This window comes from Empidonax traillii, unplaced genomic scaffold, assembly GCF_003031625.1.
Source record: "Empidonax traillii isolate 1590-97213 ecotype Southwest subspecies unplaced genomic scaffold, ASM303162v1 scaffold10:size5872457, whole genome shotgun sequence".
NCBI classification, from domain to species: domain Eukaryota; kingdom Metazoa; phylum Chordata; class Aves; order Passeriformes; family Tyrannidae; genus Empidonax; species Empidonax traillii.
The window spans coordinates 5127003-5153429 of NW_020955203.1; the positions used below are offsets into that span (position 1 = coordinate 5127003).

Below are 26427 nucleotides of genomic sequence, written 5' to 3' on the forward strand. Positions count from 1 at the left end.
AGCATTCCCAGAAATTCAGGCCCTGTGTGTCCTCTGCACACAGAGGAAAGCTGAGAGAGAGGTTTCAACTCCAGTGTCAGGACGTGAAGAAACTTTTGCCTTTACTTTTAAAAGAAGTCTGTACACCTTGATGCAGAAGAGTTTTCCAGGTAGCCTCCCTTCCCCTCAGTCTGCCTGCATTTGGGCAGTTCAGCCGCAGTGTTGGTTACTGACTCAACACCACTTTACAGTCGGGGCTCATTTTCGACCATCTGTTGTCTGAAAAATAGCTCTGCCAACAGAGATGCTCTTAAAATTTTTAGTGACAGTTAATGTGGCCTTCATGACAAAGGTTACGCATACTCTGGCTCTTAAATTACCGGCACAGGGAGTGGTACAGCAGCCAGTTTGGTTGTGTGTGGTCTGAGAATTAAGCTGCCACATTTGAGAATACAGTGCTCTTTCATGGCGTGTCACTAAACCTCTTCCATTTAAATAGTGCAGTTACCTTTTTTTGAACCGTCCAACATCACTGGCTCTGAAATACATTTGGCTGAATTTGTAAGGTGAGGGAAACGTGGAGTGAAAATAATGCCATGGAGATGCTAAGGAGAGCATTTGTGCGACAGAGAGTCAGTTCTCTCTGCTGAACTCAACTGTACCGCGGATTAAAATAGTGGCAGGCTTGGTTTCCTGCTCAGGAAAGATTGAGGAGTTGAGATTTTGCTGGTGGTACTTCAGTACAAGTGCTGTGAGCTGCCCAGGAGATAAGCGCAATGTAAGTTGTGTTACTCTGAATGCATCCTGTGGTGTTATTTCACACCTGAAAATACAGGCTCGGTCTAAACTTCATGTGTGCTCATGGGGATTGTTTCGCTGACCTGAGCAGTCGTAAACTTGGGCTCTTCATTTCAGGGAATGCCATGATCTTTGGATTATTGCAGATGAGAAGCAATTTTTTACCTTTTAGGGACTGAGCCTCTCTGTTGGCATTTGGGATTTTACCATTCTTAAACACCGTGCAAAGATGGCATAAAAGTCCCAAATAGGTTCTGCTAGACTTGCTGCTGCTGGAAGTTATTCCTTTAAACAGTCTCACTTTTGATGTTGCAAATTAACTCTGAATGCAGTTGGCATTAGAGCAAGTCTGGGAATTAATATTTATTTCTCTGTAAACACTTCATTCTTGGAAGAAGGAAGGGGTTTTTAAAAATGCAAAAATATTGGCATTCCACCACCATTGTGCTTTCTACAACTCGGAAAAATATGAATTGAAGTGGGGGTGACTCATGTTCCAGGCTTTCAGAAAAATCTGTTAGAAAGTTTGAGTGTTGATGTTGAAAAAATTGCAGCTCACTTTGCTAAAAAAAAACAAAACAAAACCAAACCCAAGAGTTTTTTGGTATTTAGAAACCCAAAGAGGGGGGGGCACACTGTGTCCACGTTTCCTTCCTCCCAAGAACTGTGCACAGACCCTCGAAGAAGCATCTTGCAAGGGATGAATTTGGTTCAAGCAACTCAGAATGACAATTACATTTAAAAGATAGGAAAAAAAAATAGTCTGTTAAAAGTGATTTGCAGTAAGATGTTAATTTTGGAAATCTGTAGCGTAAATGACACAGAGGAGTCAACCATTGCTGGTTAGAATGACGGGGGAAGCATGTCTTAAATTTTTAAGTTGTCGGACTTCCTAAATTAATTAACTTTGGATTTGGTTAATACTTGGTCAGTACCTAATAGATCTCATAAAGAGACAGTGTTGGGGCCTTTCTTAGGTGCTGCTTTGCAGGAGGAATTGCCTTGAAAATAGGATATGAATCTTGGATTCTGACCCCTTTGTGACTGCAAATTTCTTCACCTGTAAATGTGGCATAACGTAAAAAACATATTAGAGAGTTTTAAGTTTATAGACAGAGGAGGGACCAATTAAATAAATGCTAGCATTTTTTTAGAATATAAAAATGCTTTTTTGGCTTAATTTTTTTTTTTTTTAACCCTGAAATAAAGAAAAGATTGAATAAGGCTTGTAATAATAATTGCAACGGAAGCATTTGAAACATTGATGCTACTATAAATTATAGATGCACTATGACTGGTGCCTTTTAAAAATAGTATTGCAGGCTTATATATATTTTAATACATAGTTTCTTCAGTTTACAAAACAATTTTGTCAGTTTTGACCATTCTAGTTCATTCTTAACTTTAAAAACCCCGATAGGTTGTCTCACGTATCACCATCAATAGTTTTTACTTAAATTGTAATAAATTAAATATAAATTAAAACTTAACATTACCTATTAATAAGTCTATGGAAATAAGACTGTCATTTGTTCCTTGATTTTAGGATAAGATCCCTGACTAATGAAAAATAAACTGCATTATATTGGATGTTTGCTACTAGGAGTAATTGAACAGGAGAAAAAAACCATTGAATACACAAAAATAACCAACCCATCTTTTAGGAATAAGGTACCATATTGCATAATTATTTTTACTTAAAATGCTGTTGGAGGGATGTAAATTAGTTGCTATAAAGTAATTATTTTTGAGCAGAGGACCTGAATGCTGAATTTCCAGCCTGTTTGACAGGTAAACAGATGGGGGAGAAAGACTTGAAAATTAGGGGGTTTTGTAACTGCTCAGAAATAAGAAAATAATCCTGGTCTTTCTTTAGCTGTTACTGAAGGACCTGTGTGTACCTCATTTGAATAGCTCCTAAAAAGAATGTGGTGTTTAAGTAATACTGCAATTTCAGGTACACAGTGAAATCCCAGTAAAGATTTAGTGCCTTATGTTTTTATTAGTAAATATTTGCTTAGGCTGTGCAATAATTTCTCTCATTCTTAGGTTATTTTCTATTACTGTTAAAGCGAGAGGATGCCACAAGTTTCACATTTACATATTAAATTGTCGGGTTCTGTGGCTGCTTCGTTGTGCTTAATGTGGTGCTTGTCTTGCTTTGGAATTACCTGAGGTAACGTTTGGTGTGTTTGGACGGCACGCATTTGTTGTTTATGACTCCTCAAACAGGTACAGAGCTCTGTTTTCTTGAAGGTTTTATTTGCTTCCTGGATAATTCCCGAGTGAACTCTTAAGCTTAAAAATACAGATACCACTGCCTTTTGTTACTGATACGAAGAGTGAGGTAATGAGGGTGGCCCTTTTGCCGCTAAACTTCTTCCTGATAATCGCAAAGCGACTAATTTCCCACATCTTTTTGATGGATAGCAGGAGGGAGGACTCCGTTCCAAACATTCCCTGTTTTCTGGGAATGCCGGCGGAGGGCGTGGTCCTAGCTGGAGTGAGGCTGGAGTGAGGACAATCCAGACTGCTGCTGTGTGGATCATCCTTGTGATGGAGCTGTGTCCATCACACCGGGCAGAGGCTGCTCTCACCTCTCGTGTGTTAGCACAGCTCTCACAAATTACCCCATGTTGATGTTGTGTGTTCTCCTCATCCTCACTGGCTGTGCTTTCCGAAACCGGACCAAGAGCTTTGGGCTGCTTGGCTGCTTTGGGTGCTGCAGCCACTATCATGCCAGCCTTTATCTCTGTTATCTCGTGTACAATTTTGTCTGTGTTTAACAGTCCCGTCATAAAAGGGTTCAAGTGTGTAAGTGAAACGCACACAATTAATTATTCAGGTTTATCAGTTGAACAGTAGCACTTTGGATCGCAGCTTGACAGGACTGAACATGTATTAATTTTTTTTTTTTTTTTTTTTTGCTCCTTCACTTGAATTCAAAACAGAAATTGCAAGGGAATTGGAGTAGTTTGGTTTATTTATTGGAAAAAAAAAAAAACCCAGACCTTTGTGACAGAATTGCCTGAGACTTCTAGAATCAAAATAATTTCGAAGCCAAAATTTCTATTATAACCTCAGTGAGTGTAAAACGTTACCTTTTTCTGACCGTTGCTTAATATTTGCTAATTCCTCTCATGTTGTCGTATCCCGGGCGCAGAATTAGCAAAGCTGTTTTCCTGAGTTAACATGCCTTAATAAAACAGTGTTTTGTTCTTACTTAACGATGACTTATCAAATGGCCTCAATGTCTTTAAAGCTGGCTTCAGTCGTGCTGGGGGATCTGGAGAAGCGACCAGGGAAATTCCAGGATTGCTTGACAGGGGCACCGTGTGGGATAGGAACTGCATAGGCAATGTCCTGGAAGAGGCCATGAACTGCTTTGCCGAGATGCAGAGGCAGACAGAGGAGAAATTCCGCATGTGGATAGAAAAGCTAACCCGTCTTGACACGGACGAAGAGAGCAAGCAGCAACTGGAGCCCAGGGAACCTAAAATCCAACTAGTTGGCCAAAGAATCCCCCCTACCACACAGTCAGGGGCTTTCATACAGATGCCTGATAGCCAAGTACTTCCTCAGCAGTCGTTTAATTCTTACGTGGGCTATCAGAATGTGGATGCTACTCTGGAGTTTCCAGCGACTTTTAATAACAATTTTCCACCTGTCTTTCCAGAGAATGGGAATATTGCAGAGCCTGATGTGAATCAATCATAAACTTAAGGGGGGGGGGGGGGCGGAGGGGAAGAAAATCAGATCTTTGCAACCTTGATGTTATTTTTGGATTATGCTGAAAAAATGAGGTTTGCTTTTCTCTTTGTATATGTTTGTTTTGTTTTCTCTTTTGGGTTTTACTGCCATGGTATCGTTTGGTCACTTCTAATTTATAGAGAGTATGTGTAGTTTAAAAAAAAATAAAAAAAAAATCACAGTATGCCCACATGCATGTGCCAGCACACACATATAAACACCTTTAAAGGTGTTGGGGAGGGGAACCACCCTAAGCTTTCGTCACCAGACTTGGGAAAGTATAACTTAGGATCCTTGTTTAGATACCCCAAAAGCAGTAGAGCTATGTTTGCTACAATAGGAGCATTCAGGGTATTCACCCAGATGCCCTTTTTTTGCATGTTAAAACATTTATATAAGGAAATAAGTTTTATATTTAAGGAGGTAAAGTACCTTAGAGACCCAGACTAGATGCAGACCCGTGACATTTCCTTAACTCTGCTTGCTCACAAGTTTTGCAGCTTGAACACGTCACACATCAGTTTTTTCTTCTTCCTTTTTGGGCCGAAGCAGGAAATAAGCTTACCTTAAATATTTAGCTATATATATATATAACAACTGTACACAGTGGATTTTTACTTTTTTTTTTTCTCCCACGTAGTAGTTAATTTTCTGTCCAGAGTTTTTGTTTTTATATCAATGTCACTGCTGTGTTGCACATGGCATGCTTACAGATGCAGCTGTCTTGAACTGTGTGCACAAATAGGCACACGTGTATATATATTTATATTTATATATATATATGTGTGTGTGTGTGTGTGTGTGGTTTGGGTGGAAGTCATCTCCACTAATTCCAGGTGTCCAGTTTGCTGTTCCCTGCCTCTCCTCCTGAGTCAGTGGGAAGAGATAAGCCCCTACTGAGGATATCTCCCAGCAGGGCCTTTCTCTTCCATTAGTTGTCCAGACCTCCCCTTATCAGCAGTTTATAAGAGATAACTCCTGGCTGGACTGAGGTGAGATAAGTCCCACCCAACCTGTGCACACAAAGCACTGCTGCTTCCCTCCTGTATATAAGGACAAACCACATCCTTCATGCTGGAGTAAAAATAGTCCTGTCTGCCCCAAGATAAGCACCAGTCAAGGGGGATGGATTGATTCTTGGCACAGGAATTTGAAGGGAGGCTTGACAGCCAGATAAGTAAACACCATGGTGGTCTGAAGGGCTGCTGGTCTGGGTCAGACTGAACCATGCTTGAATGCCACTGAAATCATTATTTACTTGTGATGGGGAATGCCAGAGCATTAGTTTCATTTAAATAATGCAAGCATTTGCTGTTGTGTGGATTGTTTTTGTTTTGTTTTGTCTTAATATACTAATAGTTATCCTGAATAGGCAGGCTTAAAGCTGTGATGTTTAAAGTAGGATTAATTTAAAGTGTATATTAGAAGTCTCTGTTTAATTCTTACTGTTGTTACACACAGGGATTTTTTTTTTGGTCACCTCTGCATTAAGGCCTTTCTTCATGGGAAGTAACTTCTCTGTAGCTACCAAAAAATGTATATTTATCATCAGGTAGAACTTGATAAAAGTTTTGAATGCAAATGAAAATCGAAATTCTTACAGTGGAAATTGAAGGTGTGCGTAGACATAGTTTAAGTAAAGAGAACCCTGTAGGTCTCCTTTAGCTCTGCTTTTCCCCCCCCCCCTCCCTGAAGTCAGTGGGAGTTTTTCCATCAATTTATGTGTCGGTTTGGATCAAACCCGTAACAGGAACTCAAGAAATGCTTTTTGTTATCAGCATAGTAGTATCGCGGGTGTTTTAATGTTGTTCTTGTCATAGACTTACTTTTTTTGTTTTTAAATATGTGATGCCTTCATTAAAAGAAAATTGGGTTAGAGAGCTGTTGTTATTTTCAGAGTAACAGTTTGAAAGACTATGCAGGAGATAATTTTTAAGTACTGGGATAGAATTCTTTCGAGATCACCTTCATGCATAATTTTTTATACAAAGATTTTGATATGGACTTGTTAGGAAACTCTCTTGTCTGAAATTGTGTGCATTTCAGGTAAAAGTTAAATGAGTTGTTCTGTGCTTGATTGCAGTTTGATCAACTTGTCCTCATCTGTTTAAAATACCAGGTCTTTCAGGGAAGAGTATTTGCTGATATTAAAAAAATCACCAAAACGGATCCTTCTGGTGTTCATAGATTTCCTATCTATCTATCTATATATATTTAAATACCTTTATGATGACAGTAAGAGCAGCATATTTTAAAGCATGACAGCTTTATAAATCTTCCCCTGCATGCAGAAGCAGCTTTTTGCAGTGACTGGTTTCTTTTAATGTGTATGTCTGTAAGCATGCCCTTAACTTTTTTTTGTAAAATAATATATAGAGAGCAATTAGGTATTTCAGAGCAAACTGTGTAAGGAGTTCAGCTGAACTTATCACTTAGACTGAAACAACTTTATATATGAATCTCATAAATGGATAATAAGTTAATTAGGGACATAGCCAGTGAAATTTCTGCCAATCTTCAATGTGTTGGTCAGGTAGTCTTTAAAAAAGAAAAAAAAAAAAAGAAATAATTCAGTGTATTAATAGATAAAAATTTGGATTTGGTTACTGCAGGCAACAAATTAAAACCTTCTATTTTTATCCATCACTGTTAGTTGTTATTTTCAATGCAAGCAGCTGTGAATGAGAAAAACAAGCAGAGGATGACAGAAGTTGAGCATACAGACCTATGAGCTGTACTCTTTCCAGGATAAAATTATTTCAAGGCACCCAGAAGACTGAGAGAATAACTCATATAAGGTGTAATTTTAACTTAGTTTCCCCACAAAAGCTACCTAGTGTTAAAAACACCCGTGGTTGTAAATGGTAAATATTCTTTGGTCACTCTTTCCACTGGGCTCAAAACCGGAGCTGAATCTTCGGCTTTGTCATAAATCACCTCCTTTGAAATGGAAAGTGTTTTGTTGAACGTTCACAGAGCTGGATATCTGCTCCATGAGCCGGGTTTCCATGTGAGGAATTATGTTTTGCCTGGAAACTGAGAGGGGAGCCCCTCCTTTCTCCTGTTCAGGTGTAGCATCACCTACCTGGTGAAGGATTTGGCAGCCTGTGCCGTTAAACAGGAGCATCTCTCTCCTACCTTTGTGTTCTGGATCTGAGATTCAGAAACCAACCTTCAGATTCCAATACTAGTGATGAGTCTCTGTTTTAAGTGTGTGTGGCAGCCTTTGGCATCTCTTTGAGAAAACAGGTTACCAGTATAGAGTTTCAGATATTTCCTTTTTTTCTCCTGGGGATATTTCTACTATAGTACATGGCTGCAGTTAAGTCTGTCGTGATTTCCATTACAAGCTCTTATTTCCAAAGGGCTTCGACTAGAAACTTTCAGGGAGTTAAAATTTCTTCAGCTGAAATTTTGACAAAAAGATTTTAATCTTACCCATTCCGTGTTTCATGAGAGCTGTCTGACTTATCTAAGACTTATTTTAGGATTATCAGAAGGAAACTCTTTTGCTTTCCAACCCAGAGTTGCATTTTGAATGCGTGTTTAAGCTCACGTCTCATCAAATTACTTCAAAACCACCAAATGTGACAAGTAGAGGAAAAATCAGTAGGAGTTTTGCACAGACGTGGAGAACCACAGATGATAACTTAGAATTTCCCTAATTGCCCTGGGTTTTATACTTCAGAGTGGTGTAAAGAAACACCCTAGTTCCTTTAAGGAATTTTACTTATGGTTTGAATGCACTGAGTCAGATCAGCTGGCGTAGACTGGTGTAATTCCAGGGATGATGGGGCCAGTTTAAACCCACCTGGCCTGTTCAGAGAATCATGGAATGGTTTGGGTTGGAAAGGACCTTAAAGCTCATCCAGTTCCACCCTCCTGCCATGGGCAGGGACACCTTCCACTACCCCAGGTTGCTCCAAGCCCCGTCCAACCTGGCCTTGGACACTTCCAGGGATGGGGCAGCCACAGCTTCTCTGGTCCAAGCTCCTGTATTGTAATTTTAAACACTGAATTACGTGTTTTCAGTGTGGGGGCTGTTTCAGCAAGGGAGCAGTGTATGACCTGTATGACCCCAGAGCTGGAATTTAGCAGCAGGTAAAGGAAGTAAGTCTTTATATAGATGCTTGGTTTAAATTCTACTAAATGTCAAACTGACACTTCAGTAAATAAAAATTTAAAGGGTCTCTTCCTAGAATTGTTCCCTTTTTAGGAGTCCTTAGATGTTCAGGGGCTTCAGTGTGCAGTGGTTTTGCAGCCTTGGCTGCAATTTCTTCCCCAGGTGTTCATGCTGCTTCCCTCCCCTCCAGTGGGGTTTGGTATGGAAGGTCTTTAGGAATTTCCACCCTTCACACACTGATTTTTCGGAGGATTTGGGGTTTTGCTTCAGATAAAACATCTGAATGGTCAGGTTTTATTTAGGAAAAAAAAAAAATTAACATACAACATAAACCAAATTCAAGTTAAGGCGGTGAAACTTTTTGCAGCTTTTCTATTGCAAAAATTACTGAGCAGGGAAAAAAAAAAAAAAAAGACAAAGTGTAGAACCTTCAGCGTCGTTTTTTTTCACAGTTTTAGGACAAAATAATTCAGGCAGAAATACACATCTCTATTTTTTTAAGTTCACAGTGTCTTCCAGTGTTTGTGCAAGATTGTTAGGTTATTTTATCTGAGCTGCTAGAGTAGAGACTGGAAAACTAATCTTAACTGCAATAAAACGGGATTACATTTGACAGTTATGTTACAAATTGAAACACATTTATTATCACTGGTTTCTCATGTTAATGTATTTTATCTCTTCCTGTGTCCACATACTGTAAATCTCTTTTTAAAATAGTATTTCAAGGGCATTAAGAAATTAAATCCTAGCCCCGCTGATATTTGTAGAAATTTTCTGCTGGTTTTAATGGGGCTGGCATTTCATCTCATCATTTAAAAAACTGAATTTACTCTGCAGTTTTTTTGGCCAGAGCACCCTTCAGCTGGACCTTAAGGGGAGTCTACGCCCCATGAGGGTGTGTAAATTCAGGCCAGTTGAGTAGATGATTTCAGAGTAATCAGGGTGTGCAGCGTGGCTGCTGCGGCCGCACGCGGGACAGACGCGCTGCGTGGTCTGCCAAAAAGTTCGGGCTGGTTGATAGAGGTGGACAGTTCCCGGCAAAACAGGGAGCTGGAAACGGGTCTTTCTCAGAGATGCTGTTGGTCTCGTGGTGCTGGATCAGGAAAGCGAAGGCACATGGAAAACAGGCTTTGCCGAGCTGGGAGGGATTTCAAGCGGGGGGGTTGTTCTGGACTGCCAAAAAGCTGCGTCGGTCCTTCCAAGGGAAGATGCTCCTTGCAAAAAAATGTGGTGGTTTCAGGAGGGGGTGTGTGTTCGCTGCCCTTTCCTAATTGCAAGTTGTGTTTACACAGGGAGTTATTTATTTGTTTATTTATTTTTACCTGTCCTGGCGTTTTTAAGGGTGGGATGGTTTCCCAAACCCTCCTGAGACACTTTTGCAAGTGAAACTGGGGGGAAGGGATCTGGCTAATATATCTGTTACCATAATTAACGCATTGTTAGGCAGCATCACAGAAAATAGATCCTATATGGGGATATGAAGTGGATGCCACTTCCCAAAGTTTTCAATCCACAGCCATATTCCATGTGCCTTTGCTTGACGCACAATGAAAAATTCTTTACTATCTTTATTTATAATTTGGTAAAAAGAATCCGAGATATTTTCCATCTAGTCATCAAAAAGCCTGAAAGAATCAATGTTGTTCAGCAAGACTTTAATTTTTGAGATCCCTTTTCATGTGATACATTAAAAATTGCACAGTCTGAGAACGGATAATAATTTGATCGTGTTGTTTTGATTTTATTTTATTATCGTGGTTAAAAAAAACCCAAACACAAAAGCTTTACTGTGTGAAATGAAGGAAAATGTGAGGAAAGTGGATTCACTGATAAAGTTCACTTTATAATTTCAGAGAGAATGTTGTTACTCTACTATTGATTTTATTGTATTTACAATGTATTATTTGCTTAACCTTGTAAATTTAGAAATGTAACTACTGTAACCTGGAATAAATAAATAAATATAAACAGCAATGAAATGTTTCATGTTGCTAAACAACATAGAAAAGCAGAGATGATCTGCCCCCATCCCCCTCTGGGAATTGTTTCAGGGTTGAGCTAGTTTGTGCCATTTGAACTTCACATACTTTTGAAATGGCAGCTCTGGGTCATGCTTTAATTAATACCAGGTTTATATTGCTTATCTAGAACAAAAAAAACCTGTCACTTATAGTCTTAATATATCAATACTTTTGGTTTAGATCAGTTACTGATGTGTCTACTGTAAAGCTATTTTGACAAGTCACTTAAATCTTTTAGCTTTTGGCACACAAAATATGATTGTTTCTATTACAGCAATGATCAGCTGATCTTAAAATTTATATGGGTATTAAAGTCCACTCTGTGTTTTGTGTAATCTTGCAGGAAATGAGGGTATCTCTTAAATTAAAGCACCAATTGTAAATGAGGACATTCTTAGGTATGTTATTACCTTAACATGTCTCAGTACTCTCTTTTGTTATATAGAAATAAATGCAATTTAAATTACTGAGATTGAGACCATCAGTGCCCACATTCACAACAAAGTTGTTGAGGTGAGTCTTGCAATTACCTCTTGTGGAGCCTCTCCAGCAGTTGAACCTTTAGCAAAAGCATTCCTAGGCACTATTTTTAAACTCCCCCCAAAAAATCCACCACTTAAAAGTAGCTCAGTAATTGTAGGGGGGAGCGCTGCATTCAGCAAAGCCCAGCTCCTCTGCCTGTTAGCCCTGAGCAAGCTGCAGATGTCTGCCTGCCTCAGTTTCCCCCGTGGGCAAATGGAGGTTAACAACCACCTTGGAGCTCTTCCAGGTCCACTAATGGAAAGCTTTTTGTAAGAACAAGGGGCTGTAATTATTGCTGCTGTTATTACTGTACCTGTTCTGTGTGTCTTAAAGCTTGGGGTGATACTCACACCTAAATACGGCTCCGTGTCTCTCCCTTCCAGAGCCACTGATGAACTCCAGAAGGGCAATTCAGACCACAGAAATTAGGCTTTTAATTTCGAAACTTATTTTAACCAGGATAGTCCTCTGGAGATTTCAGTCTTTTTCCACTACTTGTTGAGGAAACACAGCGAAGTTTATATTCTGTTCCTAAGGCAGAAGTTCCTCTTGCCAAACCTGAGCACTGTAAAAGTCGGGTGTCTTGGGTAAGGGCAGTGTCTAAGCTCTTTGTGTTTGCTGGGGAAGGAGGGGAGATGGAGATGCTCCAGGCTGCAGTTTCCAGGATGAGATTACCTGGCTGAACCTCCTCTCTCTGGCTAGGGTGGGAGAGAGTTTAGGGGATAAGCTCAGCACTGCATGACTAAATAAGAAAGCTAAAGAGAAACTGGCTTATAAGCACAGAGTAGTGCTCTCCAGCTCTCCAGTCCCTCTCCATCTCTCCTGGAGCCCCTTTAGGCCCTGCAAGGAACTCTCAGGTCTCCCTGGAGCCTTCCCTTCTCCACATGAACGCCCCCAGCTCTCCCAGCCTGGCTGCATAGATTTCAAGGGCTAAATTCCCCCTTCAGTTTCTGCCAGCTAATACCTTGCGTTTCCTGTGCAGTTGATACTGAGGCTGAAATTTTGTGGTTGATTCCTCTCGTTTTGCCTGTGCTGCCATTGCAATGAAGTAAAGGGTGACAGGAGTGTGGATCTTACGAGCTTGTTTAGATTGCTGAGTGCTGAGATGTGTCTCTGTGACAAGCACGGGAGCAGGTAGCAGATGAGAACTTATTGAATTTTCTCTGTTGCAAGCTTAAAATGAAAGCTGATATGTGTAGACATGGATTTTTGTGCATGTGAATTCTGATTCGGTTGTTCTGAGCGCAATTGGCTTTGATGAGCTGTGTAAATTAAGGGAGACTTAGACACTTGGAAATGCTGTCCCCGTGATGACCTCTCCCTCTGAATTCTTTAAAAATAAAGAGAAAGAGCAGACCTTCCCTCCCCCTCTTAGCATTAAATGTCATCAGCTGTATTTTGCTGCTGGTACTTATTAACTTTCAGGCTTGCCTTTTTCAAGCATTTATTGCTTTAGAAATGAATTAATGCTTGTCAGCAGGGAAATGTATGTCTTCCAGCTATCTTGGGTTCTCAAAAGATGCAATTTTTCTTTAAGTAGATTGTTTAAATTACTGACCAGGGAACCTCCTAATTGTTCTACATTAAGTTTTGGTTCTGGCATGGTTTGTCTTGATGTCTGTTTTTTAATCTGTTGAAATCCTGTTACAGTCAGTAATTATTTGGATTGTCTCTGTTGTAAAGAAAAGATGATGAATTACACCTCTGGTTGTAGTTAATCCTTTTACTTTTTCAACCTGAAAGCATTTTTTTCACTTTATTTCCTAGCTGAAGCCAGTTGTCCTTATTTTTTGCTACCACACATTCACTTTGCATCACATCACTGGAGGATCATGTAGTTGGTTAGGAAAGTATTATTTATTTCCACATTTAACCACTCCCGTCCCATCCATGTAGCACTCAAAAAAGAAACAAGTTTTTGGGAACAGAGGAGTTTCAGAAGATATATTTTTTTTTTTAAATGCTTTCACTGCAACTTTCATCTGGTTGTAGTTGTCTGCAACTTATTTTAGTGGGGGTTTTTGTTGATTTTGTTTTGTTGGGGGGTTTTTTTGTGGTTTTTTTTTTTTTTTTTTTTGGTTGGTTGGTTTTTTTTTAACACATGTAAGCATTTATGACTTATTTCTTCTTTTATAAATGTTGGGAATCGCAGGATTTGTTGCAGCATCATGGCCGTTATCTTCACTTTGTAGGTCACTTACTAGTGATAGGTATGGACAAACCTGGAGTCGGGTGCCTTTCATTTCCAAATCTGATCCTGAAAGGCAAGGCTGAGAAAAGCAAAAAAAAGTAGATCTCTCTTGTGACTGCTTCGTAAATAGGCAGCTTGTTTGGTTTTTTTCCCCCCCACAGATTGTAAAATTGGTGGCTGTTGTGCTGAAAAATATAATTGCAGTATGTAAATCATATTGAAAAATATTTTTGTCTGTTTGATGTATACTGAATTTAAGCTAAGTTATAAGGTGTGCTGTTTGGAAGTGTGGAAGATACAAGAGTGGAGCTACAGATAACAAGTTTATGCTTGTATTTCCTACTGATGAAGACTTTCACACAAGTTATTTCTATGGGTAGGTGATGAGAATATCACTCTGCATGTATATACATTTATTATACATTTTTGCATGATTATACATGTAGGAGTGGTACAATTTTGACTTGAGACTATCGTGCCTTTTGTCTAAATACAAATTTTACTCGTTTAGACATGTCTATCTAAAAATCAAATTTCGCTTCTGCTTTTTGGAGATCTGAGTTTAAGAAGCGAGAGAAAACAAAGGCCTGAAGGAACAACCCCGGAGCTCCTGAAATTTTAGATAACCCATTGAAAAAAAAAAAAAAATGGTCAAATAGTCAATATTGTACTTGACCCTCGTATCTTCTGCACTCGACTGTTTATTTTTACGGCTCACATTATATATGTTCATGCTGAACTCTGATGATAAGACTGAAGGAAAACATGCCTCTCATGGCTCGGTCCGGTCGTAACTTCTGCATGTAATTTAATCATCAGCTGTCACAAATAATTAACTGAACATCAGCCAGCTTAATTCCTAACTCGGTATTCCATTATTTTGTAATTGCCTTTTAAAAAAGACAAAGATTGCCTTTTCAGTTAATTATCAGGGCTTCTGTTCCAGTCACGATCATCAGCGTTTCACGTTGCGAACAGTTTGGTCTTTAAATACATTGGCATTTAACTACTCATCTATTTTTGTCGGGTCTGTTTTCACGTTTGTTAAGGTATCATCGTTTCATGAGATTGTTGTTTTGGAGGCAGGTCTGATCGGAAACATTTTGTGAATTTCTTCGTGTCTCGCTGCCAAACTGATCTTTAGTGCGACTTAAGCAGTGTCTCACTCTTTAATGAAATGTTGTTGCTAACCACAAAATAGGCTTTTTCTGAAGATAGTGAATTGAATTATAGTTCAGGCATCGAGCTTCTAAAACACCCCCTCCCAAAAAAAAAACCCAAACAAAACCAAAACTCACCAAACTAAAAAAACCTCAGAGGAACAGCTTTTCAGAGAATTAAATTCGAGACTTTTATTTCATCGTGTTCTTTCTGTCTTCAGCAGCCACTTAACTCTCCTAAAAGAAACCAGTTTTTTTTCCTGAGGAGGCTTTTCATTTTATTCTTTGTGACTTCTAAGGATTTCTTTAGTTGCTTTGTAACTCTGAGGGTCCTGTCTTCCTGAACACATTCTTAGTTTATGATTATTTTGTATCATCCCTTACAAGTTACACCCTCCTGTGTATCACACGAAAAAGTCCTGTGGACGCTCAACTTCCAGAACCTCCCTGGGGTTGAAGAATTGCAGCAGCAAAGCTGCTGAGCTCTGGCCCAGCCTGGGCTTCTGTTTCATCCTTGTTTTTGCAGATGAAGCCCTTGGCCCAAAGAAAGTTTTGATCCTCTCATTTGGGGATGGGGAAGTCCAGGCACTTTTCATCCACTCTGACTCAATAAGCCGTAGCTGGGGCAAGGCATTTGAGCTAAAACACCCACATCCTTCCAAAATTGCATTATTTATCCATTCTCTCTGCTTTCACATTAATCTTTGTCTTGAACTTGCCTGTTTTTTGTTGTTTTTTTTTTTTTTTTCTGAGCCTCTTTTGTTTCTAGCATGCTTTCCAATTGTGATTTTCATTCATCACAAAGAATTTAGTCGGTGCTAACAAAATAGATAAAAAATAGCTTTTTGTTATTCCTCAAGAACAGATTTCAGAATCACGTAAGCAATTTTATCTCCCTCTTTCCTCCTTTATTATGGTGGCCAAAAATGCATATGGTAATCCTATTGGATGAAAAGCATATTTATCATTGTACATATATTTTTGTTTCTTGTTATTCTTAAAAACCAAAACAAACTACCAAAAAACACTGCAATTTTGAAAAATTCCCCTGCCCTTGACAGGGTAATGTTATGAAAGGAAAGTTGCCTAATGTTAAATTTATTGTTACTGGATCAGTTATGTGAAAAAGTTAGTTTTTATTCCATCAGCCCTACAGTAATGTAACCTGTCACTTGACTTCTGTAAAATTCTCTAGATAAATACCTCTTCTGCCAAATTTAATATCCTGTAACTTACTATTTTTTATTTTAAACTGGAGATTTTATCATTTAAAGATTGTAAATGTAATGTTGTCCGATATGGAGATGTTTATGGGTTAATGTAAAAGACAGTACATAAATAACTGATACTTTGATAAACGTGTTTTTCTTACACTCGTGTTTTCTGTGTATGCAAAGGTTAAAATGTCTCTGTAATCTCAGACTGTGTTCATTAACTGAAGTTTAATGATTCATGTAATTCATCACTATAAAACTATAAGAGCTCCACATAGGATGTTGCATTAATCCTTAAACAAATTGTTTGTACTTTCAGAGGTGCCTTTCACACTTCTAATCCCTGTGGCTTTTCTCTCCTGCAGAGGGACCCCCCATTGTGGCTCACTATGATATGTCAGATACAACCTCGGACCCAGAAGTGGTAAATGTGGACAATCTCTTGGCAGCTGCAGTAGTTCAAGAGCACAGTAGTTCACTGGGAAATCAAGAGTCGGGATCTGCCTGGAGAACCAGAGGGCTACTGGATGAAATGAGTGCTAATACAGGTTTGTTTAAATTCTCTTCCTCTGACATTTGTTCCAGCATCGCATTTGGTGTCTCTCCCTTTCTTGCTCTCGGTATTTTTATAGTTTATACAGCTGTAAAAGCTCCCCTGTGTGGGTTTTGTGAGAGGACAGGGCAGGCGCTCATTGAAAAGGTGTGACATTTATTCCAAAATAAAACCTGCAAAAATTGACAAAGATTCCTGCAATGTATTTTTGACACTAATTTTTAAAATTATTTTTTTCCTCCTCCTTCTCCCTGTAATTACTACTGGGAGCTTCCACGTGGGGTTTTGTTGTTGGGAGTTTTTTTAAGTGAAAGTGAACTCAACTTGTTCCTCAATGGTTGATTGTGGTGGCCCATGCCACCAGCCAGTCAATGGTCATAATCTCATTTTACATATTGGAAATGTCTGTGTATGTTTTTTTTATTTTTGTAGGTGTCTTTATATCTTTAAAATACAAGCATTAATTGTTCCCATGTTCCATCTGCATTTCCAGCATTCCTTAGAGAACTGGACAGCCCAGCACCAGGTAAAGATGAAGGGTGAAAAACATGCTGCTAGGTGAGACAAAAAAGAAATTCCCTTCAGGAAAAGCAAGAGCAGGAACACTGTGGAAGAATCCAGAGAACTTCACGTAGCTCATAAAAATTGTTCAGCTTCACTTAAGTTCCCCTAACTCTTCGCTAACAAAAGAGTTAGGGAATATTTCCTATCAGCTTCATCCCACAGCCTGGTGTGCCAGCACACTGCCTTCCTTTCCACTTGGTATTTGAATACCCACCTTAGGATTTTTGGCTGCACGGGACACAGCCTCTCCTGCTGTGGTGGACCACAACAGGTTTGTGTTTTATGCTGTGTCTCCCAAACGTGCCCTGCCACAGGGCACCCACACTGGGGGAGTGTCGTGGTGGCTCTGAGATACTTCTCATTCTCTGTAAGGCTGAAAGAAGGGAGATGCTCCATCACTGTGGAGTTGACAAGTCCATAATTTAAATACCAGAATCATTGTGCATTATTTTCCACTGTTGCCCCTTGGCTGGATGTTGTTCCAGCCTTTTTGAAGCTCACCTATGTTTTCCACGCTCATTGGTATTTTTTGCAGGATAGCAACTGGCTGGCAGCTGTTTGTCCACCAACAAGCCCAGTCCTTTATGAAGTGATTTTTAAGACAATTAGAATAGCTGAAATCACTTGTATTATATAGTACTAATAGACTGGTACTGCAAAGGAGCGTAAGGAAATAAAAAGTAACGTTTCTTACCCAGGTTTCTTCCACTTTCCACCTAAAATGCTGCAGTGCTGGTACAAATTTTAGTTCCTTCCTCCATCTGTATTGAGGGGAACTTGGCAAGGAAGGGGCTGGTAAAAGAAAACTAGAAAACTTCAGGAGAATTCTTCATTCCTGGCCGTGTTCATACGGGTTTGGTCCTGGTGCCTTGGCCATGTCAGCAGCTGAGAGGATGAATCTCGTTTTCCTCCTTGCCCCAGAGCCCTGCAGCCTTGGTACACATCTGACTGCACCTTTGTCAGTCCTGGCCTTTTCCTGCCCCGTCTAGGGTGGCACGCTGGGAAAGCAGAACTTCCAGATCTTGCACCTTGTTCACAAAGTTAATCTTCAGCCAGCATCTGGTTTAGCAGACAAGAAAGAATGTGCTCCCATGGGAAAACAACAACATAACCTCTATCTCAGTGAAAAATCTTAACTGTTCTTGTCACATCTTTGTGCATGGGCAAATATTTGGGGCTGTTTTGCAAGCCCTGGTGTTGTAGGGCAAACAAAGCATCACTTTGGGCATCATCACAGCACTCCTGCAAAGAAATGAACAGCGTGGGCATGTTATAAGGCATGAAATCTGTATGGCCAGAGGCTGTAAATCTGTCTGTGTGCCGTAATCCTGATTTACATCTGCTAATCTTGCAGTATTTACTCTGCTAATCGTGGTTTCACTACTGCTGATTATCCTTTTGTTCTTGGAACTTTAAAATATGGTAATGTATGGAAGCTCTTTTGGGACTCCAGTTTTATACCTCTGGGGGTTCTTCTTGGGGCTGTTTAAGAGCTGCTCTTCTTTACCCCTCTGTCAGAAATTAGACTGTCTAGAATAAGGTGCGGAAGGGTGGTGTGGCATTAATACAAGATATTACAGCCATCCAGTTCCATCCCCTGCCATGGGCAGGGACACTTTCCACCAGCCCAGGTTGCTCCAAGCCCTGTCCAACCCGGCCTTGGACACTTCCAGGGATCCAAGGGCAGCCACAGCTTCTCTGGGCAACCTGTACCAGGGCCTCCCCACCCTCACAGCCAAGAATTTCTTCCCAATGTCTTATCTAACCCTGCCCTCTGACAGTTTGGAGGCACCAGCGCGTGAATCAAAGTCTCTGAGCACTCCCATTTCATGTTTCACTGTCTACCCAGCCACTTCTAACAGAGAAATACCCATGACCCATTTTTGGGCTTTCTGGCAGTCAGTGATATTTGCCAAGAAGCTTTCAGCTAAACTGTAATATCAGGAAAAGTCTGTCTGGGCTATTAATTCGTTTTAGGTTTAGCAGACAAACATTTTTTGTCTTGTGAGGTGGAAATTACTCCTTCAGGTACCTGGCAGCACATGGGTTTCCTTCCCTTGCTAATCCGGATCAGATGTTGCACGAGGTGTCTTGGCTTTCCAAAAACTGAACTTGCAGCATCTCTGCCCCTACAAGAAAGGTGGAGAGAGACTATTTGCATGGAGTGACAGGACAATAGGGAGTGGCTTCCCACTACCACAGGGCAGGGTGAGATGGGATATTGGGAAGGAATTCTTCCCTGTGAGGGTAGTGAGGCCCTGGCACAGGTTGCCCAGAGAAGCTGTGGCTGCCCCTGGATCTCTGGAAGTGTCCAAGGCCAGGTTGGACGGGGCTTGGAGCAACCTGGGCTAGTGGAAGGTGTCCCTGCCCGTGGCAGGGAGGTGGAATGAGATGAGCTTTAATGTCCCTTCCAAGCCAAAGCATTCTGTGATTAAACTGGCAGTCTTTTCCAGGTGCTTAAAGCAGTCATTAGAAGGTTTCCCTGGCACTTGTTTCAAGTTCAATTTCTTCTCTCTTTGTCCTCTTGATCTGCCTGGGGGTGTAATCAGTTCTGCATGTTCTCGCACCTTTGAAATCCTGCGGATCGTTATTGCTCCCTCCTCCTCTCATCTTCTGAGGATGTGTCCACTCAGACTAGAGACACATAAAATATTCACCTCCTCTCAAATTGCCTGCTCAACAAATGATTGTTCCCCTGTGTAATACAGCTGAGCAAGTGGTTTCCAAGAAGTTGGTGGTGTCACCTACTTCAGGGCTGCCCAGCACCCCCCAGGCTAATGACAGACAGTAGAATTAATTGTCTTCTCTTTTTCCTAAAAAAAAACCCACAAAACCAACAAAAAAGAGTAGAAGTTACATCTTTTCATTAACAGAGCTTTAAAAAAATCTATTTCATGTGAAAGAAATAATAATTTTGTTCTGCCTTGTGTTTTCACTGCAAGTTTTATTTAATATGACTCAACACAGCTTCACTAATTGGGGCTCAGAACCTTCTTGGTGGTACTTGGAAGGAAAGATAAAAACCTGCCACGCTTGCTGTATTTAGATAGGGCTTGTTGTTTGACTGATGAACTGGATAGCGTGGAGGAACTGTAATTAAAAAGACCCTGTTGTATATGGGACTTACAAAAACCAGATTTTTTTTTTTTCAAGTCTTTTTAATAATGTTAGAGCAGATGTGGGAAGCAGCACAGCCAGAAACTGATGGGTTTGCTGTGTTTTTTTTCATTGACCAGCCTCCCCTAGTTTTCTAGTTAAAGAAAATAAATTAATTTTACTTTGTGTGTGTGATGTTTCTGTCCAGCGCGTAGGCTTGCTTTACCACGGTATCATTGAGCTTGATTAGATTGCTTTGTATCTTTAAGTCAGAGGGGTTTAGGCACAGTCTAACTCTTAGCATTGTTACAAAATTGCGTCTGGAAGTTCCAACTGCATCAAGAACGGTCGGTCTTTGTTCGCATTTGTGTCATAACACCATCACCAGGGCTGTTGACACCGGTTAAATTTAGTGCATCAGGTGGTGATGAACTGGAAGTTGAATTATTTGGTCTAATAAGATTTTCCAATCTCGGTGTTTCTTTTTGTTTGTTTGTTTGTTTGTTTGTTTGTTTTTGTTGTTAGGTTGAGAAACTCCTTTTCCAGTGGTTTCTGAGTTGTGTAAAGCTGTTTAAACACAGGCTGTATTTCCATTTTCCCCAGGCTTCCTTGCAGGTGACATAACCTCTACTGGTAACGCCCAGGCCAATGAAGAAATTCATATTGCCTCTTCTGATAGCGAAGTAGAGATTGTTGGAGTTCAGCAGCATGCCAGGTAGGAATTGTTTTTTCTTGCTCTAATATTTATTTCGATGCCCCAAAAGGTGGAAAACATTGTAGTTGTTTCTTCTGTTCTGCTGGTCACGGTGGTGTCAGAATGTGTTTCTCTTTAGAACGTGACCAGCTTGATAAGTATTCAGATTAAACTTCGATACATTGATATATCTCTGATACTTGGTAATGTTTGATATCAAACATTAACTAGCTAAAGGTATATAGTATTTAAATCCCAAATATTGAGATACCAAATGTACATACATCAGGAATTCAGATTTTAAGGGAATATGTGAACGTGCAAAAAAAAAAATATTTATGTGGGTTCTTGTTTCCTTTCAAAATATGAAGTTTTTTATCAACTTCTACTTCGCTTAATTAATCAGCAGTTGTAAAAACAATAAGAATTTTTTTCAATGGCTGGTGTCATAAAATAGCCCCTTTAGATTAAAAATCGGATGATTATGAGTCTTGCTTTTATTTACAGATACAAGAGAGTTCAAATCCCCAAAGCAGATGAGGGTAAGGGTGCCAGAGGTTTCTCTCAAACTCAGGTAGAAACCTGTCCATCTGGGCTCCAGCTGTTATTCTTGATTGGCATTTTTTGCCCTTGCTCTTCATCTTTAGTCTTTGATCATTCCTTGGCTTCAGATACTATGAAGTAGTTGAACAAGACTGGCCTTTTCCTATAATGTAGACTGTGAATTTGGCAGACTAAAAGCAAGATAAAAGAGTATACAAACTAGTCTGCTGCCTGGTGGGTGCTTGGAGGCAGAAGAGGGACAAGGAACAGAGCTGGGACAAGAAACAGAGCTGTTCCTTGATGTCCCTTCCCTGCATCTTCCTTGAGGAAAGAAGAAGGAAGGTGTGCAGGACCCAGTTTCCCATGCAGAAAATGTAAAGATGGTGTGGGCACAGCCTGGTGCTGTTGGATGTGAAAAAAGGGAAAATTTCAAGTCCTGGAACTGAGAGAGAGGTTTAATCTTTGCTTTTAGAACAGTGAAAGTCCTCGCAAGGCCAACTCTTTTGGAAGATACTAATTCCTTGGGCTGTTTATCCAGCAGACCCAGGGCTTGGCGGATCTCTGTGCTAATGATAAAGGGGTGTGGACTTGCCCTCCAGCACTAGCTGGTGTGAATCTGTCTGGCACTGTGCACACACAGGCCATCAGCTGCAGTTCCCTGTTGGGAGAGCTTCCCATGCTGCTGCCTTGATAACACTCACCACGTACAGGAATGGGAACAACTAAACACAGAGTTGCTGTTAAAAATGAGTTCCAGTAGATAGAGACTGAAATAGTTTCAGCAAATTGGACTAAAAGGACACTTCTCTGCTTTTCTTTGTTCCCGTAACCCTCTCCCACCTCCCGTCTCTCGCACAGTAGTGTGTACCAGCTCTGCTGAATTCTCACACGTTCCGGTTGTTCGAATCCTATTTAGAGTTTTATTTCTCTTGCAGGTCTAGGCTTGCACTTATGAAGTATTGATGGGCTTCTGGCAGGGTTGTCGTTTGGACAAGGTTTAGGCTTTTGATCAGTATTTTTTGCATGCTTAGCTAGTGTGGTGTTTGGGTTCTGTTCTTTTGCTGTTTTTTTTTTTTTTTATCGTGCTCCGTTCTCCGTGTCATCCTCGGGCTGGTGTGAGTCGTGGCACCCTGGGGTTTGTCCATCATCTGTAGTTTTTTTCAGATTGTCAGTGAATTGGTGCTTTTTCTCATCACTGGAATATTACTTGGCATCTACTTAGGACACCAAGCCGTGTTTTTCGGTTTGTTGGATTTTTTTTCTCCAGTAGATTTTAATTTTTAATCGTGCATGTGTATAAAACAGTTTTCCTCTGTTTTGTTTGTTTTTTTTTTCCCTAGGTTGGTTTTTTTTTTTTTACCCCCTTTTGTTTGGTTTTTTTTTGGTTGCCTTTACTTGGTATCCCCCCCGCTTAGCTGGAGATTGGAAGCTCCCTGAGCTTGTGTCTGACTGAACGTTTTGCTGTTGGCTGCTTGAGTGACTTAAGGAAAAAACACTTTTATTTTCACGAGACATCATTCCTACGAGATAATTTATGGCTTGGTTTTTGTCATCTTCAGGAGAAAAAGTTAGTCTTAGCTTTGCCTAAGCATTGAGGACTGTTCTCAGAGTGATAGACCGCAGTCCCTGACACCAAACATCATATTTAATTCGCTTTGTCTACAACCTTTTCTTGTCAGTTATGCCTAAAAGTATTTCTTCTTAAGAAAGCTCTAAAAGAAAGAAATCCCATACATTTCTCAGAGTTCCAATCTCTTGTTGCTAGCTCTTTGTAGATGTATACTTTAGGTATGTATTTTTAAGACTGAAGAAGCCATAAAGGAGCCACTCTGAACACCACATCTAAAACTAAACAGCGCATCTGAGAAGACAACGAGACATTTATATTCAGAGAAGTTACAGCTCAGAGAATGAGATTTTTTTATTCTATTTCACGAAACTCCAACCAGAACCAAGAAAGCTGAGCATCACCTGAGTAGTTTTGGAGAGAATAAATAATGTAATCTTAAATTAGAATAAATAAAATGTCAGTGTCAGGGATATTTGATCAGTACGGAAAGTTAGAGTTCCTGAAGTGCAAAAAGAAACGGGAAAAGGTTACCCCAGCATCCAGAACACCTCATATTTATCTGTGCAGACAGGAGCAAACCAATTTTTGGAGCACTAGGTATCGAGTTTTACTAGTGCCTGCGTAAGACTTACAGCTGGAAATGGAGGGATCATCCTAGAGCCTCCTGTAAATTCTTGTAATCACTTCACTGTGCAACAAAATTAGTTTATCTTTCATTTTGCTTTTCCTTTTTTTCCTAATTGCTGTTAACTTTTGCTTCATTGGTCACATATCTACTATGAATATAATAGGTAAAAGTGCTGTGTAAATAAGTACCTATGTATCTTGCTTCAGTGAGGCACTTGAGCCTGTGCTTATCTTTAAATACATGATTTAATCACTGAAAGCTTAAATGTTTTGCTGAAGAGGGGCTGTAGTGGGAAGTGTGAGCATTTCCCAGCGTGCTGGTAATTTCTAGTTAAAAAGACCAAAACAAAAATCGAACCGAACGCAATTAACATCATCTCGTTTGCAATTACTGTAGTGAAAGTATCATTACCTCCTTTTTTTTTTTTTTTTTAACATGGCTTCGATTTAATATGGCAAGATGGATTTTCTTTTTGTCTCGTGCAGCCTCACTTCAAATATTTCTGTTTTTTAAAAGTCTGGTGGGTAAAGCTTGCCAGCAGGACACTGTGCTTCTGAGTTATGGTACTACACGCGGTGGGGCAGGCTTCTTCAAGATCCTTGGGATCCATGCACGTACTTTTTAAGGATTATCACTCTACACTCACTGTCAGAAACCATTTCTTATAAATAATTTAATCCCTCCCCACAGTTTAAATATACTCTCAGCCTTGTTTACTGGGTATTTAAGATTTCATGGACTCCCCAAACGGCAAACCCATGAAGGCAGTTCGGAGAGGGACGTGTTAACCAGATAGCCTAAGTGATAAAACCCTTCAGCTGAGACCCTGGTGCCTGAATTCAGTGGTGGTGGCATTAATCAATCCTCTGTGGGTTGTTTTTTTTTTTTTTTTTTGCCTTGCTGCAGGTGTGTGCACCCCAGGGGAGGTGTGATCCAGAGCGCGTCCTCCTGGAAGCGCGGCTCCCAGTTCATCAGCACCCAGCAAACGCAGCCATGGACAGCAGTGGCTCCCCAGCAGAACTGGTCCTCGCCCCCAGAAGTCGTGGACCTCACCCTGGATGAGGACACCAGGCGCAAATTCCTGCTGTAATTCCGTGTCACTGTGTCCCTGTCCCCTTCCCCCCTCCTCCCCTCTGTGGCACAGAAGTTCAGGATTAAACCTTCAGTTTCAGAGCCCTCCCCTTCTCCTCTCCCTGCCCCCCAACCCCGTTCTTGGCACTATGAAATCCAAACTCACAACGTTTTTTTTTGTTCCTCATGTCCACAAAGAATGTAGTACGATTTCAGTTATGACTTTAAAAAGGGGTGTTTTTTTGCCTTCTCAAAAGGGGGATTCCTCCCCAGTTAACAGCACCAAATTATAAAACACATCTACAGTTTACTAACGTGTGTGTGTTCATCTGAAGAAGTAACTGTGTGCAAACTTCTACATCCTCCCCGCCCTTCCCCGCCTCCCAACTCCAGAACGTTTTCTAACTTATCAGTATACTGAGTTTGTTAGTAGAAGTTAGCGTGTTGCTGTGTGAGCATCAGTGATCTCAAGAAGTGGTGTGTCCTCACTGATTTCAGTGGAACTGGGGTTATTCAACGCTTCCGAAATTTGGGCCAAGAGTGTTTATACCCAAGCTGGTTTGGTCACGTTACCAGCAGGAGGGACCGTCTTTAATGCAAATGGCCCATAACACATGCACTGAGCAGCTTTTGGTTCAAGCATTTTTATTTTCAATATTATTTATGGTTTCATTCAGTGCTGAATCTTCCGTCTACTTGACTACTGTGTTTCACTGATCATTTCCCATGGCTTGATAAGGCTAAAATAGTAATAGTAGTGACTTAGTAGCAGCTGATTATTGCAAAAGCACAGGAAAAGGTCCAGCATCCCTCTCCTCTTTAATCTTAGCTGAATTTTTTACCTTTATCCAAGAATTGCCTGGAGGAGATGGAGAAACGAAATGTTTTTATCGTAGTCCTCCTTCCTCCTGTTGCTTATTTGCTTCACTAACCATTTCAAAAAAATTAAAAAAAAAACCAAAACAACAAAGAAGCAAATTCCAAAGCCCCAGCCTGACAAAGCATTGGCAGCTGCTCACGTTCAGCTGGGACTATTCCCAGAAACTCATAGGGCCACTTAAGTGCTTAAAACTCTGTCCCAAAAGATGTCGCAGGATCAGGAGATCAGAACCTAAGGTTGTAATTTTTTTTTTTTTTTTTTTTTGTGTTTTGTTAGTAATCTGCAGCCTGCAGGGTTGTAGCCTAAATGACTTTAAGTCATGCCTCTTATGCTAGTTTTAGAACTGTTTTTGGCGCATGAATTAGATTCTTTCTACCAGAATATTTGCAGAAATCAGTGGAACTACTCAGTTTAGTGGGCTGTGGTTTCTGTGGTGTATATGGAAATTCCTGCCCCTCATCTGTCATTTTGAGCCTTTCTCAAGGCAAAAACCAAAGATTAGACTTTTAACGGGATGATATGATTCACTTGTGCAATTAAAATGTTCCTTCATATTCTGGATGTTTCTAGTGGGAATTTTGTACAGCTCTGTCTTCAGATTTTTTTACCATTTAAGGCTGAAAAGGGGGGTGGTCAGGACATGGGAAGTTCGGCCTTCCCTTTGTTCTGGCCACTTTCGAAATTTATTTGGCTTCCAACAGTTTTACCTGTGGGCAGAAAAAAAAAAAATTAAAAATGGAATTGCCTGTGTTGTCACGTAAAGGAGAAACAGCCCAGTATAGCCAGTAACAAAACATCTCTTTTTTTCCCCGTAAGCAGAACAGTTTGGACTGCACTTTACAAGACAAGTAGGTGAGGGATCGATACTCCCAATTTCCAGCTTTCTAAAACACTGAACATAAGCGTACTCTTGCATGGCCAGAAAAATGTATGTGGTGCTTCTAGTGACCGATTCCTTTCTCTGGGAGGGGGTGGGAGGGAGGGAGGGAGGGAGGGGAGCGTGGATGGAGCCCCTTGGCACTGCAGTAGGGGAAAAAAAAGCTCTGTCGGTCCCTCCTCCGGGTGGTTTC

The 26427-nt window shown here is 40.4% G+C and overlaps 1 protein-coding gene across 4 annotated transcripts in view; it reads left to right on the forward strand.

Annotated features, from left to right (window-relative positions):
• The window catches only part of CUNH18orf25 (chromosome unknown C18orf25 homolog), a 44060-nt gene extending 18782 nt beyond the window's left edge, over nucleotides 1-25278 (forward strand). For 2 of the 4 annotated variants that reach the window (XM_027885521.1, XM_027885528.1), the window contains exon 4: nucleotides 4040-6191. In XM_027885521.1, the coding sequence (XP_027741322.1) occupies nucleotides 4040-4494 (455 nt within the window). In that variant the 3' untranslated portion in view covers nucleotides 4495-6191. Of the gene's footprint in view, nucleotides 1-4039; nucleotides 6192-16123; nucleotides 16310-20562; nucleotides 20687-24312 lie in introns of those variants that run through there. The other 2 variants (XM_027885545.1, XM_027885536.1) reach the window with 2 other exon arrangements.
• The last annotated feature ends 1149 nt before the right edge of the window (nucleotides 25279-26427 follow it).